Genomic DNA, 12509 nt, shown 5'->3' with positions numbered 1-12509 from the left:
CAAAGAGAGCAACCGACCCGTAAACTCCGTACTGCATTAAATTAATCCCACGATGAAGGTATCCAGCGTTTCCTTTACTTGTCGCTTATACGTTCCAAAGCCTGTGTAGGGATTGCTTGCATTAGCCATATTCAAACGGTGGGTATGCAACAGATATACTAACCTCGAGCATGACGACCGAGTTACCGCGAATGACCTACACAGATGATTAGCTACGAACTCCCGTCGTGAGAAGTCTCCAAACGTACCACCATGCCAATTGCGACCTTCTCTCCGCCCTGCTTCTCTTCGAAAGCATCGTCGAGCACGATGTTCATGAATACCTGTATCATATAACCGTCAGATCCCAATGACCTAGTCTCCTGATATCAACGCTTTCGCATTCGGGGCCGGCAAGTGAAAGGTCCGCAGCAGTAGAAAAGTTCGGATGATTTCAACGTACATCGTAACCTCTCAGGATACCAATGACTTTGCGGTTGCCGTTCAGTTGGCAAAATACCCGCTTTTCCATGTACTAGTCAAACAACTCCGTCAGCTCCTTTTCTGTCCAAATCAACAAGTAAATGTGAGTCGCAAGGTATACCTTCTTCAACTCGGGCTGAGCTTGAGGCATCTTGGCTAGTGAGTTCTGGTGTATATCCCGCCGTGATGTCGAGGTCAGTCGCGCGGCGGAACTTTGAGACACAGCAGTGGGATTAAAGCTGTGCCGGAGAAATGTTCTTCCCGGCAGCTTCCAAAGATGCGCGGAGCTCAGATTAACGCAACTGTTGAAACAACGCACACTTCCTTGCGATAAGCAATATATCTACCAGGAATATCAAAGGGTTGATAATACAAAATCCTTATTATGAGTTCCAAGTTTGCAAACCGCAGAAAACCCCGCAAGATTGGCGGGGAGGATGAAGAGGATGGCGGCGAACAAGGTCAGTGGTTTATGCGCAACATGATCCAAAAAAAAACTTCACTAGATTGAGTAACTAACAAGCCGTAGATATTGGGCCGGTTGTCAAGCGCCCCGTTTCCTCTAAAACGAAAATAAAATCCAAAACGCGCCTGTCGTTCAACCCCGGAGAAACTTCAATGGCTGAAGATGGCGAACAGGAAAGTGAAGTGGTACTACCGAATCGGCAAGGACTTGGGAGGCGAGCACTGGAAAATAGTGCTCTCCAGAGGTCACTCACGCCATCGGGATCAGGTAGTCAGCTTCCACTCAGGGTTGGCCCAGAACAAGATCGGCCAAGTTATAACAACGAATATTTGAAAGAGCTTCGAAATTCAACGCCTTCAACACCAAAGAATACCACCGATGATGACCAAGAGAAGACTATTGATGTCGCAGCAAAGTTTGGCGAGGTTATGAAAGTCACAGCGCCGGCCGCCATTCCTAGCGAAGCAGAGATTAGAGAGAAAAAAGAAAGAAGAGCGCGCTTGGCCAAAGAACAGCAATATGGAATCTCAACAGAGAAGGACTTTATCTCGCTGGATGACACTATGGAGGATGAAGAGTGGGACTCGAGAAATGCAAAAGAGGATCTAAGGGACACTCGGCTTATTCGGGATGATGAGGATTTCGCAGAAGGCTTCGACGAGTTTGTGGAGGATGGCCGCATAACTCTGGGGAGAAAGGCTGAGCGCGAGAGGGTTAAAAAGCAGCGTGAAGAAATGCGAGAGCTCATTGAAGATGCCGAAGGGGTCTCAGACGAGGACGACTCAGATTTAGAAGAAAAGGCGGCTTACGAAGCCGCCCAAACAAAGGCTGCCATGGGCCACGACGGCAAAGACTATACAGATCGACCAAAGACTCCTCCCAAAATGACTTCCCTCCCACGTCTATCAACTTGTCTTGACCGTTTACGCACAACCTTGGCTGTCATGGAAAAGTCAAAAACCCAGATGATTGATCGAATGGAAGAACTGAGAAAGGAAAAGGCCGAAATAGCTGTACGAGAAGTAGAGATCCAGGCTTTAATCAAAGAAGCTGGGGATAACTACGAGAAACTCAAACAAGAAGCTGGGCGCACTCCTGGCTCGGACGAGGATTCAGCTGCCGAGCGAGGATTGGAGAGTATCGGTCATTCCATGGCAGTATCAACCGGAAACTCCGAGGACGAGTCATGATTTACCGCTCAGGCATATACGCACCTGCCTCTCTGGATTGCTTACCTGCTTGTTAGGAAAGGTTCGACATCGCCTGTCGTTCTTTCCGGCGTATCGAATGGATTGCTGGAAATGACACCAGCCTGGCTTAAGACCTATTTATGATACCCAACACTTTAGACTTCACTTACCAATCGACTAGTTCTTAACTGTTTCATCTAATCCACTTGACGATGATGCGAATGCCTTTCTTCAATTTTCAGCCGCTACGTAGGACGTCGCATACTCGTGGGAATGCACAGTGAGTCAGACTAGGAGCTTCCTGATATATATGCCTGGCTCATAACAAACTGCAGCCGGCGAGAATCCATACCGTTTATTGAAACCCCTATTGATGGGAATCATGGAACACGCCTCCACAGGCATTTCGATGCTACTCCTATCGAACTGTTCTTTGACTTGTTTTTCGTGGCGAATCTCTCTACCTTCACTGCTACGCATGAAATTCACAATGTAGAAGCCTTAGGGGCTTACATAGGCTTTCTTGGGGTCATTTGGTTCACCTGGCTTCAGGTTACTCTATTCGACATCAGATTTGCCAGGGACTCGATTTTCGAACGAACCTGCAAGGCTATACAACTAGCAGCTATGGTTGGTTTTGCATCTGCAGGCACGCGATTTACCACCCGTGTTAAAGACGAAAATGTTTGGGCCTTTCAATCACTGAGTATCTTTCTTGGCGGAAGCCGAATCTTACTGGCTCTGCAATATACGGTCAACAACCTCATCTTCATTCGGAAACGAATGAAGCCTGCTGCCAAAGGGGTCTCCATCATCGCCGCCACGCTGTTTGTCTCAAGCTTAATCTATCTGGGGGTATGCTTACCGCACAGACAAATAATAACTACTATTGAAGCCACATGCATAGTCTGACCTGTTGGATAGATGTTTTATATCTTCGGGGTGCAGGACGGGATCCGTTCCTATATATGGACCGTTTGGTTTGCTTTGTTCGGAATAGAGATGTGGGTTATAATGGGAGTATCTTGTGTGACACCCGGAATTGGGCTCCAAGATACCCACTTGAATGTAAGAATGGGTCTCCTTACACTAATCATCATTGGCGAAGGGGTCATATCAGTCACCAGAATTGTGAATAGGACCGTGCGGCCGGGGGGCTGGACTAAGTGGTCGTTTGTTCACATTCTAGGAGTCACTACTAATGTGGTATGTGGTCTCAGAGATTCAATCTATCGTCCCTTTCGGGGTTGCTAACACCTCAGGAGTAGTACTTTCTGTGGCAAGCGTATTACGATCTCTCACCAAGGGGCATACTTGGCAAATATTCCCAGCAGCTATGGGCCCAGCTCCATTTTCCCTTTCATGTGGCCCTAGTTCTCCTTCTTGAAGGATCGCAGATCCTTGCTTTAACCCTAGACATTACCTTGAAGCTCACGTACCTCGAGGAAACTATCATGTTTGCTTGCGAGGAACCACGGCCCAGACCGGGAATAGCCATTGGTCTCCTTCGGAACACCATTGAGGACATGGAGATTAATTACAGCCGAGGCGCAATAAAAGAAAAGATGGCCATCGACGCAATCTTGGAGGATTTGCCCAACCACCCCTTGTGCCTGGGAGAGAACGTGTTTGGTTTCTTCGTCACAAATGATCACCTCAATGACCTTGTGGGTAATGTTACTGCCGCTCTGTTTTCCAGTATGGGAATCATACCTTCGGAGGAGACAAACATAGGACAGTTGACTAGCTCGCAGTTGCTGAGGATGTACATGGAGCTACTAGGGTTTGTCTACATATATTTTTTCGTCGTTGCATCACTGGTGATGTTTCTTTTTGCTGCCTTTGCATTTTTGGCTCGCCGCCACAGCTTCTACACTAGTATTGGAATAACGACCCGCATCATCCTCGGGGTGCTCTTGGCGAGCTTAGTGTCTTTCGTCGGGAAATTTGGGCTTGCGTACGATTTCATGACATCTCCAATGATATTATACGCATTCACCTTTGTTCTTTTGACAGGTGGGCCGTTCATCTTCGACTAGCTTCTGTTGAAATTTTTCGTTCTGATTGTCACAGTGTCCGGCGTTGACCGACTCTTGGACCTCTATGAGAGCCATCATGAGACCAATGCGAATCTGGAAGATGCAGGGAAGCGTAGTCATTCCGATACCTCCTAGCCCCGGGCTTCTCATGGATCCCTTCCTATCATGGCTCCATTTATAAATGCGTTGAATAGTCAGCTATGGAGATCTACACGGAAACGAAACGCCCGACTGCAAGTGTATCACATGAGATCCTGCAGTAGGGCATCCTTCGTCCCATAGAGAAGCAGAGAAGCTGAATCAACGACTATAGCGGTATACTTTGCCACCTCTATTTTTGCGTGATTAGTGTGTCCATATGTTACCCTTTTCCTTCAATGTAGGACCTAGGGTTATATGGTTCTGCCCCAAACAACCTCAAGTCCTAACCTCCATAGGAATCGATAATGGGCACGGGCCCAGGACGGATTTCCATCAAATCTCTCATCGCCTGCAACGAATGCGAGAAAGGATCGATGTACTGTAGTACACTGTGTGTCCTATAGATACCACCACACAACTCGGGGTGGAAAATTAGCGCCACACATGGTAGTAGTTTGTTCCTTTTTCTGGTAGCACACCAACGTCCCTTGACTCCAGTCGTACTGACAAAGGAAACCCCACTGGGAGATTAAATCTGGTCGGGATGGTTTTTTACCATGTAACACCGCTGTTGGGATATGAGGCTGTGAGGGTGTGTAGTGCAAGGCCGTGGTTCAATTAGGGTTAGTTTTGGCACTCCCCGCCGTTCATTTTTATTTAATCCCCCTGAATTAATCTACCTGTTAATACTCACGACAAGAAAGAATGAAAGAAAGTAGTAACTTGTCACTGCATATTATAACAGAATATTAAAGCATATTTCTATCTTTGGTTTTCTTTTTTTCCTTTTTATTTTTTTTTTTGACGATTGTGGAAGATCGAGCTTGCATCGATGTTTCTGATGCTAGTAGGCTCCCCGGCCCGTTCTTTCCGGTTTGTATGTACCTAGCTAGACTCCCGGAACCAAACGCTTGGGAACCCGAAACTGCGTTTAAAAATTCTTCTCTTCCAGGTTTCCCAGTTGGCCACACCTTAGATAAAAAGGTACTTTTGAAATGTTCCCTTTTTGGGAGGGAATGGTGGTAATGTTGACCCTGATGTTGCATGGAGTGTGAGAGAGGAAGGGGGTTCGGGGATGGTGCGCGGGGTGGGTGAGGCTTGCACTGCATAAAACTACATGGACCCAAAAAATGACAAGTGGACGGTGTGCCTGGGACCAGTCCAGGGGTCCTGGAGTAGGGAAATACGCATCATGTGGGGAGAGAAGTTCTGGGCCTCTCTCTCTCTCTCTAGCATGGTTTATTTTCCCTCTTCTGCTTTTCTTTTTGTTGAATGAAGGGGAAAGGTTCTCTTGTGCTCCCTTTCCTGGAATTCTCTGGGGAAATGTGGGTTTGGGGTACTTTAGCTGTGTATGTGACTGTGCAGCGGGTTCTGCAGGATTTCAATCCGAGAAAAGAAATGGTATAGTAGGGAACCGCTCTTGTTCCATTTCGAGGACTTGAAGACAAACCGATTGGTTTGCATGTGTGGTAGGTCATGAAACCGGAGGTCAATAGTTCAATGAAATTAGGGAATTGGTATGTGTCTGAGTAGCCTAAATATACCTGAGGGTCGTACTTCTGCGCTAGAATCCCTTCTTCGCCATGTCTAGCCATGGGTTTATCTTTTGTGGATAGAGCTGAAGTGACCTGCATATGCACATTACCCCATGTCTGGTACCCACACTGTCAATAGTAGGACCACACTCAGAGAAAGAAGGAAGAGGAAAAGGTAGGGCTGGGAAGTCTAGAAACGTGCTCAAAAGGGTGGAGCAAACGTCAGGACTATAGATTCAACGGCGCCACCGTTGTTCTTTCCGATCATTTCTTTGACTCCAATAGATGTTTCGGGTTCCAAGCCCCATGGCTGGCGATATGCGGTCATCGCTGAAGGTGGCATAGGGAAAGTTGATATGAACAAAGCCTTATGTGGGTACCCGGGCATACCTTTACACATTGCCAGTAAAAACTACCACATCTACCAGATAGACAGAGTGCCACGAAATCTTCTTTTGTCCTTTCTGCATGAGTTCCTGATGCTCCTTTGCCTCGCATTTCGCCTCTTACGCCACAAATGATTTCTCGATTGGGCCGATTGGCCACCCATGAGGTCAAAATTGAGACTCATCAATTGATCACCTAGTAAAGTATTGCAGGGTGACCGTTGTAAACTTAGTTCTTCCCTACACGATTGGTGGCACCCGTTCTTATTTTCCGGCACTAGATGAACTATAGGCCGTCGGTCGTCATCATCTAGCCCAAGATCGGAGGGCAATATACTCTAAAGAGAGCAAGGAATGTTTTCGCATCAGGGCAGGGGGTAGACGAAGGCTTGATGGAGATTGTCAGCCATTTCAGGGGGTTGAACAGAGAGATCTTACTAAAAGAGATAGCTGATCTCGGTGACAATATACAAGAGCTCAATCCAACCTTGTTTTTCTATGCTTTTCTTGGGCATCGCCTTTTCTTGTCTCAGAGACGTTGACAACCTATTGCTCCTCCAGTCAAACTTGGGTGGGACATAACTTTGGGCAAGAGAATCCCAAGAGTGCGCTCAACCAGTCGGGTTACTTCACCAGGGAGAGGAAGTTTCTGCTGGGTGGGAGAGTCTGAGACATCACGGCGCCCACTTGGAATCTCTGTACCGTGGCCTATAGGAGGAAAAAGGTCTCGTGTTCAGCCTATAGGTATCAGCATAGGACAAATCGGTTCACTTTTCGCTTCCGAGCCGGACTCTTTTTTGCTTTGTTTTGTTCCATATCCCTGAGTTCCCACGCCATAGGTTCCAGAGCAAGTCTTGTCGTTTAGAACTCGTCGGCAATTAAGACACCACGGTCAGCTTCAAGTGGCCCTTGTGCTGAGGCCTCGAAAACTCGCCCAGGATAGTTGGGGTATGTTAGTCGATTGCGAAAACCAATCGAACCCTCCCCATACTTATCCAAGTGCTAGATAGGCTAATGATCGCTGCAGGCGTCAATTGGACTAGCAACGTGCATCACTCAGAAGCACCAACTCCTGTACGTTCTCCGGTCAGTCCCAACTGGAACCATAAATGACAGAAGCGGTGAAGTGGCTGTCAGCAATAGTTATTTGTCTCATTTTAAGGCGATAGTCGACGTTCATGTTGATCCAGTTAAGCGAAAAACAAGGCTAGCCTTCGACAAAGACCTCGTTTCTCCTAATTTGGCTTCAAGCCATTCCCTCATTCATAATTTCGGGGGTGTTTTCCCGACTAATTTCTGTGCCCCGCAAACTGAATCAATATTGTGTTCTAGAGAAGCCACCGAGAGTCAAGAATCCCAAATGCACCGCTGGCTGGAACCCAATGGCTGCCATTCAATGGGCCCTGATGACATGGCAAACAAAACTTTGATGGCCCATAGAGCTATGAGCAATGACCTTGGCTGCTGGCCTGAAACTCTTACGTCAACAGATTTCGAGGAAAGTAAGGTGCAATTTTATGGCTGTCGGGTTCAGCCATCGTCGCAAATCCAGGGCTCGTTCATACAAAACGGTCGCGAGATATCCGTACCTCATACTCATGACCAGCACACACAAAATGCTGTGTATCCCGGCAATGAAGAGTTAGCAGTAGGAGAAAAGGTCGAGACAGATGATGTCATATTTGGCATAGCTCATCCAATCCCCCGGCTGCCCATCTCGTGTATGAACGGCAGCTTCTCATCTTTTTCCGGGCCTGAACCTGAATCTGTGGCAATATCACCCTTCAGTACGCCTGATAATTCACGTGAACCTTTGTTCATTGACAGCAGAGCTCCACACCAAGAATGGACAACAAGCGAAGTCGACTCATCTGAGCTTTTCCTAACGTCATCGGGAAAAAGATCTGTGCCTATCGTCAACTACTTCACTCCAGTTAGCGGGCCTTTTACGCCGCCTCCTTGGCCCACTGATGGAGTTCGAACAGCCTGGAATGTGCAACAAGAAAGCACTAGTCGTGGTGATGCCTTCTGGGTGGATATTCTATGTGGATTGAGTATGAATGGGTTTGATGGCCACGTCGAAGAGGACTTCGATCATGCTCCCACTATCAACGACAATATTCATAGTTCACCGCTGGAGGGAAACGCGTGTCAATATTATGTGCAACCAACTATGGCCCGCTGCCAAAGCAGAGTCGGGCATGTTAGCATCCCCTTTGTCAAAGAGCGACCCCCCGAGAATTCAGAGCACAGCCCAGCGCAGCCCTACCATGATAGCCCATGTATACACCACTTGGTGCATCCAACCCATACAACCAACAGGAGATACGTTCTCCGAGGCCAACGAGCTAGCAAACAAACTGCTTGTCACAGCAATGGCAGAGACGAGTTCCTGGTGGAATGTAAGCTACGCGGGCTCTCTTACAAGGACATCAAGAGAATTGGTGGCTTCAAAGAAGCCGAGTCAACACTTCGAGGAAGATTTCGGACGCTCACGAAATCCAAAGAACAGCGGGTGAGGAAACCTCAGTGGCAAGAGAAAGATGTTAGTACTTCCTTAAGGTGCCCGAGGCAGGGCCTATTACTGGTTACTGATGAGTCTGTAGATAAGCCTGCTGTGCCAGGCAGTGAAGGCCTGCATGGAAGACAACAAGCAAGCCCGTAGTGGTAACGGGCCTAGCTGTCAATCTTCGGCTACCAGTCAGCCACCCAAGGTGTCCTGGAAGAGGGTAGCCCAATATATTTGGCTTCATGGCGGCTCATATCACTTTGGAAATGCCACTTGCAAGAAGAAGTGGTGCGACATACACGGTGTGAAGTTCTGGGATTGATCTCCGGCATGTAATGCCCAGGAAGTTCTTCGATGGATGCAATAGATGAAGGAAGTGCAAACGGCCCTTTCTGATAGCGTTTGACTATATCCACATGACGAGCTTAGGTTTACTGTGGCCCTTTGCTTCACCATCTCTTTCCCACTTGGAGTGTCCATGTTTACTTTGATACAAGGAGCTTATTAGCAGTATCTGTTGTGTTTGGGCTAGTTTGGCTAGCCTTTACCCAACTCTTTTTGTTTTACCTCCGTTCGTTCTCTTCTAATGGTGTAATTTCAACTGTTTCAGTCACTGTGGGACATTGGCCTGAAGTCTGTACGGTTTCTTCTCCATTGTATGGCTTCGTATAAATGTTTCTCGTCCCAAGGCACTCCTGGTTAAGAAGGAATGTTATGAGGGTGATCGAGACACAGAATTCAAAGCAGAGAGAGTGCGCGCGTATCTGGGTGAGGATACCCAATTGTCGTCAGTATCTCTTTAAGGGAATCCGGGTTACGACGTAGCTCGTCCCATTCGGCCTCAGCTTTTACCATGAGTGTGCCAGCAAGGATTGTACCATTCAAGGCCACGATGCCAGCCCCAGAGACCTCCGCTGACGTTGCACTGTCAACTGGGATTTGAGCACTTTCATTTCTTCTCGGACAGATCATCATCACTGAATCCGTCATTGCTAGATTGTAGCTGATAGCAGCTGGACCACTGGTCGCCGGGGAGGAACCTTCCACGCTTCCTTGTGCAGCTGCTAACGCTGCTCTGTACAGTGACAGGTAAATGTGATGTAGGGTGTCGGCAGAGGGGTTCGGGGGCAACGGAAGGGCAAAATGTGCGAAGGGTACCTGACCCCATCGCAAGAATTCAGAACCGGGGCATGCTGGTTGACTTGAAACTGCATCAATCAAGGGCTGCCACCTCCCCGAGTCACTTTGAGACATGGCTTCGACTGGTAAGAACTGTAAATGCCTATGAGGCTGACTCGCCCCGCTCTCGTTGCCGGAGTTGAAAAAGGCGAAAAGCCGCTTGGAGGTTGCGCCGTTTGCCTTGTTCTCCTCACTCCATGCTTTGAGGCAAGAATAAGCCGCATCCAAGTCCTCCCTCTCCAGGATGTCTGTTTGAAGTCTCCATTCCTTTGTAGCTAAGATGAAATGATTGGGAATTACGGGGAATTTGTTGAGGACTAGTATATGAGTTGGGTTCTCTCGGGGTATCTGAGCGATTAAGAGCTCTGGAGACGGGTCCTGGAAAGGGTCGAATTTGGGTTTGGTAGTGGGCTTTCCAGTGTTTGGAGCCCCTGATGGCTTATTTGCAAGGGCAGGGCAATACCGAAGTTGATACTAAGACAGAGGAGAATTACAGTTAGCATTTGACCTTGGTAGGGCAAGATTCAAAGAGGGAAGGGTACCGGTATCCCTGCAGTCTGAATGGTGGTCAGGTGTGTCTGAGAGAAGAGAAGGTGACCAGATCCTTTAGCCGCCGTGAAGCGTTTGGATACGAGGGCCGGAAGGCTTTCTGACAAACCTAATTGCATCTTGTTAATGACCGGTTCTGAATCTGTTGCGAGGTTGAAATCAGGTTGCGGCAGATGGAGGCGGAAGGCGGGGGACCATGTGAGCGGGTAGAAACGAGGCTAAAGTCCGGATTGGCGTCATCCGATTCTTGGATACCAGTCAAGTCCATATTGAACGATTCTTCAACTACACGCAAGTCAAGTATTTGGAGAGAAAATCATTGTATAGTCACATTGGACCTCGAAATCAGTGTGGGATGACCTAATTAATGTTGATAAATAAAAGCTTTTTGTTTTTTCCATCTTGTCCTCCTTGAACTCCACAGGTCCAGCCAGCCAAAGATCAGGATTAATACATCATATAAGTACAGAGTTGGGAAGATGGAACCCAATATATCCAAAAGGAAACAACAACAGAGAATGGTATCACACTAGCCAGACATAAGAAAATATCGCTAACTTCATGCCACGTATGCAAAACAAGAGCCGAACTTAAGAAACTGAAGAGTGTTCAAGCCATGAGCTCATCAATATCTACCTCTCCTTCATAAGGATGGGACAGACCGGCCATCGGCATGGCCGGTGGCCCAATCATCTGAGAAGAGGGCCCATCTAGCCAAGGGCCCCGTTCTTCATCAGTAGCACTGAGGATGCCTTCTGCGCGCTTCAAAGTTTGGACGTCCAGATCGGTCACATATGCCTCTCGATTAGTGCCGTCGCCAGTGCCGCCAGGAAGCTTTACACGGACTTCATGCTCGTTTTTGAGCATCATTTCGTCCTTCAACAGACGGCGTGGGCCATCAAACACGCACAGAACGCGCTTTCTGATGTTGATGTTGCTTCTGGGGCAACCCCAGGATTGGGGGTAGCGATCACGGTTGTTCCGTCGCTTGGAGGCGATTGGGCGCTTGGTAACGGCGCTGTTTCCCAGTGTCACACGGGCGGAAGTACTTGCGCTGCCTCTGCTGGCTTTCATAGCACTGTTGGTGGATCGCCGGAGAGACAGAACCTCATTTGAATCGTCTTCATCGTCATCAAGTTCATCATCGTATCGATAAACGGTACCAGCCGTGTCGAGCAGCTTATGCTTCTCCATGGTTTTCTTCACCTCCTCATCCGAGTCAACTTCAGCCAGGCATCTCTGGTTGACAGCCTCACTAGGTTGCTCCTTTTGCACAACTCGGAGAACACAGTCGTCCAAGTGCTCGTAGAATTCCTGAGCGTTGTCGAAGGTGTCAGGGCATGTCGAGCACTTGACAGTCGCATCGTGGCGATATCCTGTGACAGCCTTGTTAGACGCAGCTGGGCTCTTCTTCCGGCAGTTTGGCGGTGTTTGCTCCACGCCATGTACTGAAGTCAAGTGACGCTTGAAGACATCTGCTCTGTTGAAGCTTTTTTCCGCCGGCGAGCCAGATCCTGGACAAAAGCCGCAGACCATTGTTCCCTTGTAATGGATGAGAGTATGACGGTTCTTGTCATATTTGCGGGCGAAGCCCTTGATATGATATTCACAGTTAACTATGGGGCATTTCTCGGGCCTCTCCGACCGATGGGTTAGCAAGTGGGCCTTCAAATCTTTGAAGACGCGTCCGCAGTCAGGGTGGGGGCACCGTCCCTTCTCCTTGGTGTCATCATCAAGATCCGCGTTGCTAGCAGCCGGGCTCAGCTGTGAGCGACGGGAGAGCTCAGAGGAGATGGAGGACCTCCGGTCATTGATCAAAGGAGAAGATGTCGGGATGTGATTGAGCTGCTGTGCAATTGCCTGCTTCGTATGGCACTCCTCGGCTTGGGGAAGATAGGGAAGCTCGGGGGACTGAGGATGATAGCCGTAGTTCGGCTGCCCAGGGTATGGCATAGACGATTGAGGAATGTTCGTTTGGGGCTGTAATGTCTCAATCAAAGAAGGGTCTATTGTTGATACACTCGTCAGCGATCTACCACAGCATGGGGGGGGG

The 12509-nt window shown here is 48.4% G+C and overlaps 5 protein-coding genes across 5 annotated transcripts; 2 read left to right on the top strand and 3 right to left on the bottom strand.

Annotated features, from left to right (window-relative positions):
* Positions 1-74: 74 nt before the first annotated feature.
* On the bottom strand, positions 75-613 carry BDV37DRAFT_282718 (putative small nuclear ribonucleoprotein SmG; the record flags this gene model as incomplete). Its single annotated transcript, XM_032087107.1, has 5 exons — positions 75-101; positions 164-196; positions 249-323; positions 443-514; positions 584-613. The coding sequence occupies 5 exons, from the start codon at positions 611-613 to the stop codon at positions 75-77; spliced, it is 237 nt and encodes a 78-aa protein (XP_031941744.1).
* Positions 614-648: 35 nt separating this feature from the next.
* BDV37DRAFT_271319 (uncharacterized protein) lies at positions 649-4292 on the top strand (the record flags this gene model as incomplete). Its single annotated transcript, XM_032084703.1, has 7 exons — positions 649-660; positions 860-923; positions 992-2065; positions 2462-2973; positions 3043-3324; positions 3387-4134; positions 4192-4292. 7 exons carry the CDS (start codon positions 649-651, stop codon positions 4290-4292), a joined length of 2793 nt encoding a protein of 930 aa, XP_031941743.1.
* A 2941-nt stretch (positions 4293-7233) lies between these two features.
* Positions 7234-9050, top strand: BDV37DRAFT_271318 (uncharacterized protein; the record flags this gene model as incomplete). The annotated part of the gene is made up of 3 exons (XM_032084702.1): positions 7234-7297; positions 7389-8764; positions 8826-9050. 3 exons carry the CDS (start codon positions 7234-7236, stop codon positions 9048-9050), a joined length of 1665 nt encoding a protein of 554 aa, XP_031941742.1.
* Positions 9051-9235: 185 nt separating this feature from the next.
* BDV37DRAFT_112843 (putative bis(5'-nucleosyl)-tetraphosphatase) lies at positions 9236-10670 on the bottom strand. Its single transcript, XM_032078412.1, has 2 exons — positions 10450-10670; positions 9236-10381 (listed from the first exon to the last, which is right to left on the bottom strand). The coding sequence occupies exons 1-2, from the start codon at positions 10573-10575 to the stop codon at positions 9467-9469; spliced, it is 1041 nt and encodes a 346-aa protein (XP_031941741.1). The 5' UTR covers positions 10576-10670; the 3' UTR covers positions 9236-9466.
* A 91-nt stretch (positions 10671-10761) lies between these two features.
* Positions 10762-12500, bottom strand: zfpA (putative C2H2 finger domain protein). Its single transcript, XM_032078411.1, has one exon. The coding sequence runs from the start codon at positions 12407-12409 to the stop codon at positions 11066-11068; it is 1344 nt and encodes a 447-aa protein (XP_031941740.1). The 5' UTR covers positions 12410-12500; the 3' UTR covers positions 10762-11065.
* Between the last annotated feature and the right edge of the window lie 9 nt (positions 12501-12509).

This window comes from Aspergillus pseudonomiae, assembly GCF_009193645.1.
Source record: "Aspergillus pseudonomiae strain CBS 119388 unplaced genomic scaffold BDV37scaffold_30, whole genome shotgun sequence".
In the NCBI taxonomy this organism is placed as follows: domain Eukaryota; kingdom Fungi; phylum Ascomycota; class Eurotiomycetes; order Eurotiales; family Aspergillaceae; genus Aspergillus; species Aspergillus pseudonomiae.
This window is presented reverse-complemented; position numbering and strand designations above follow the sequence as displayed.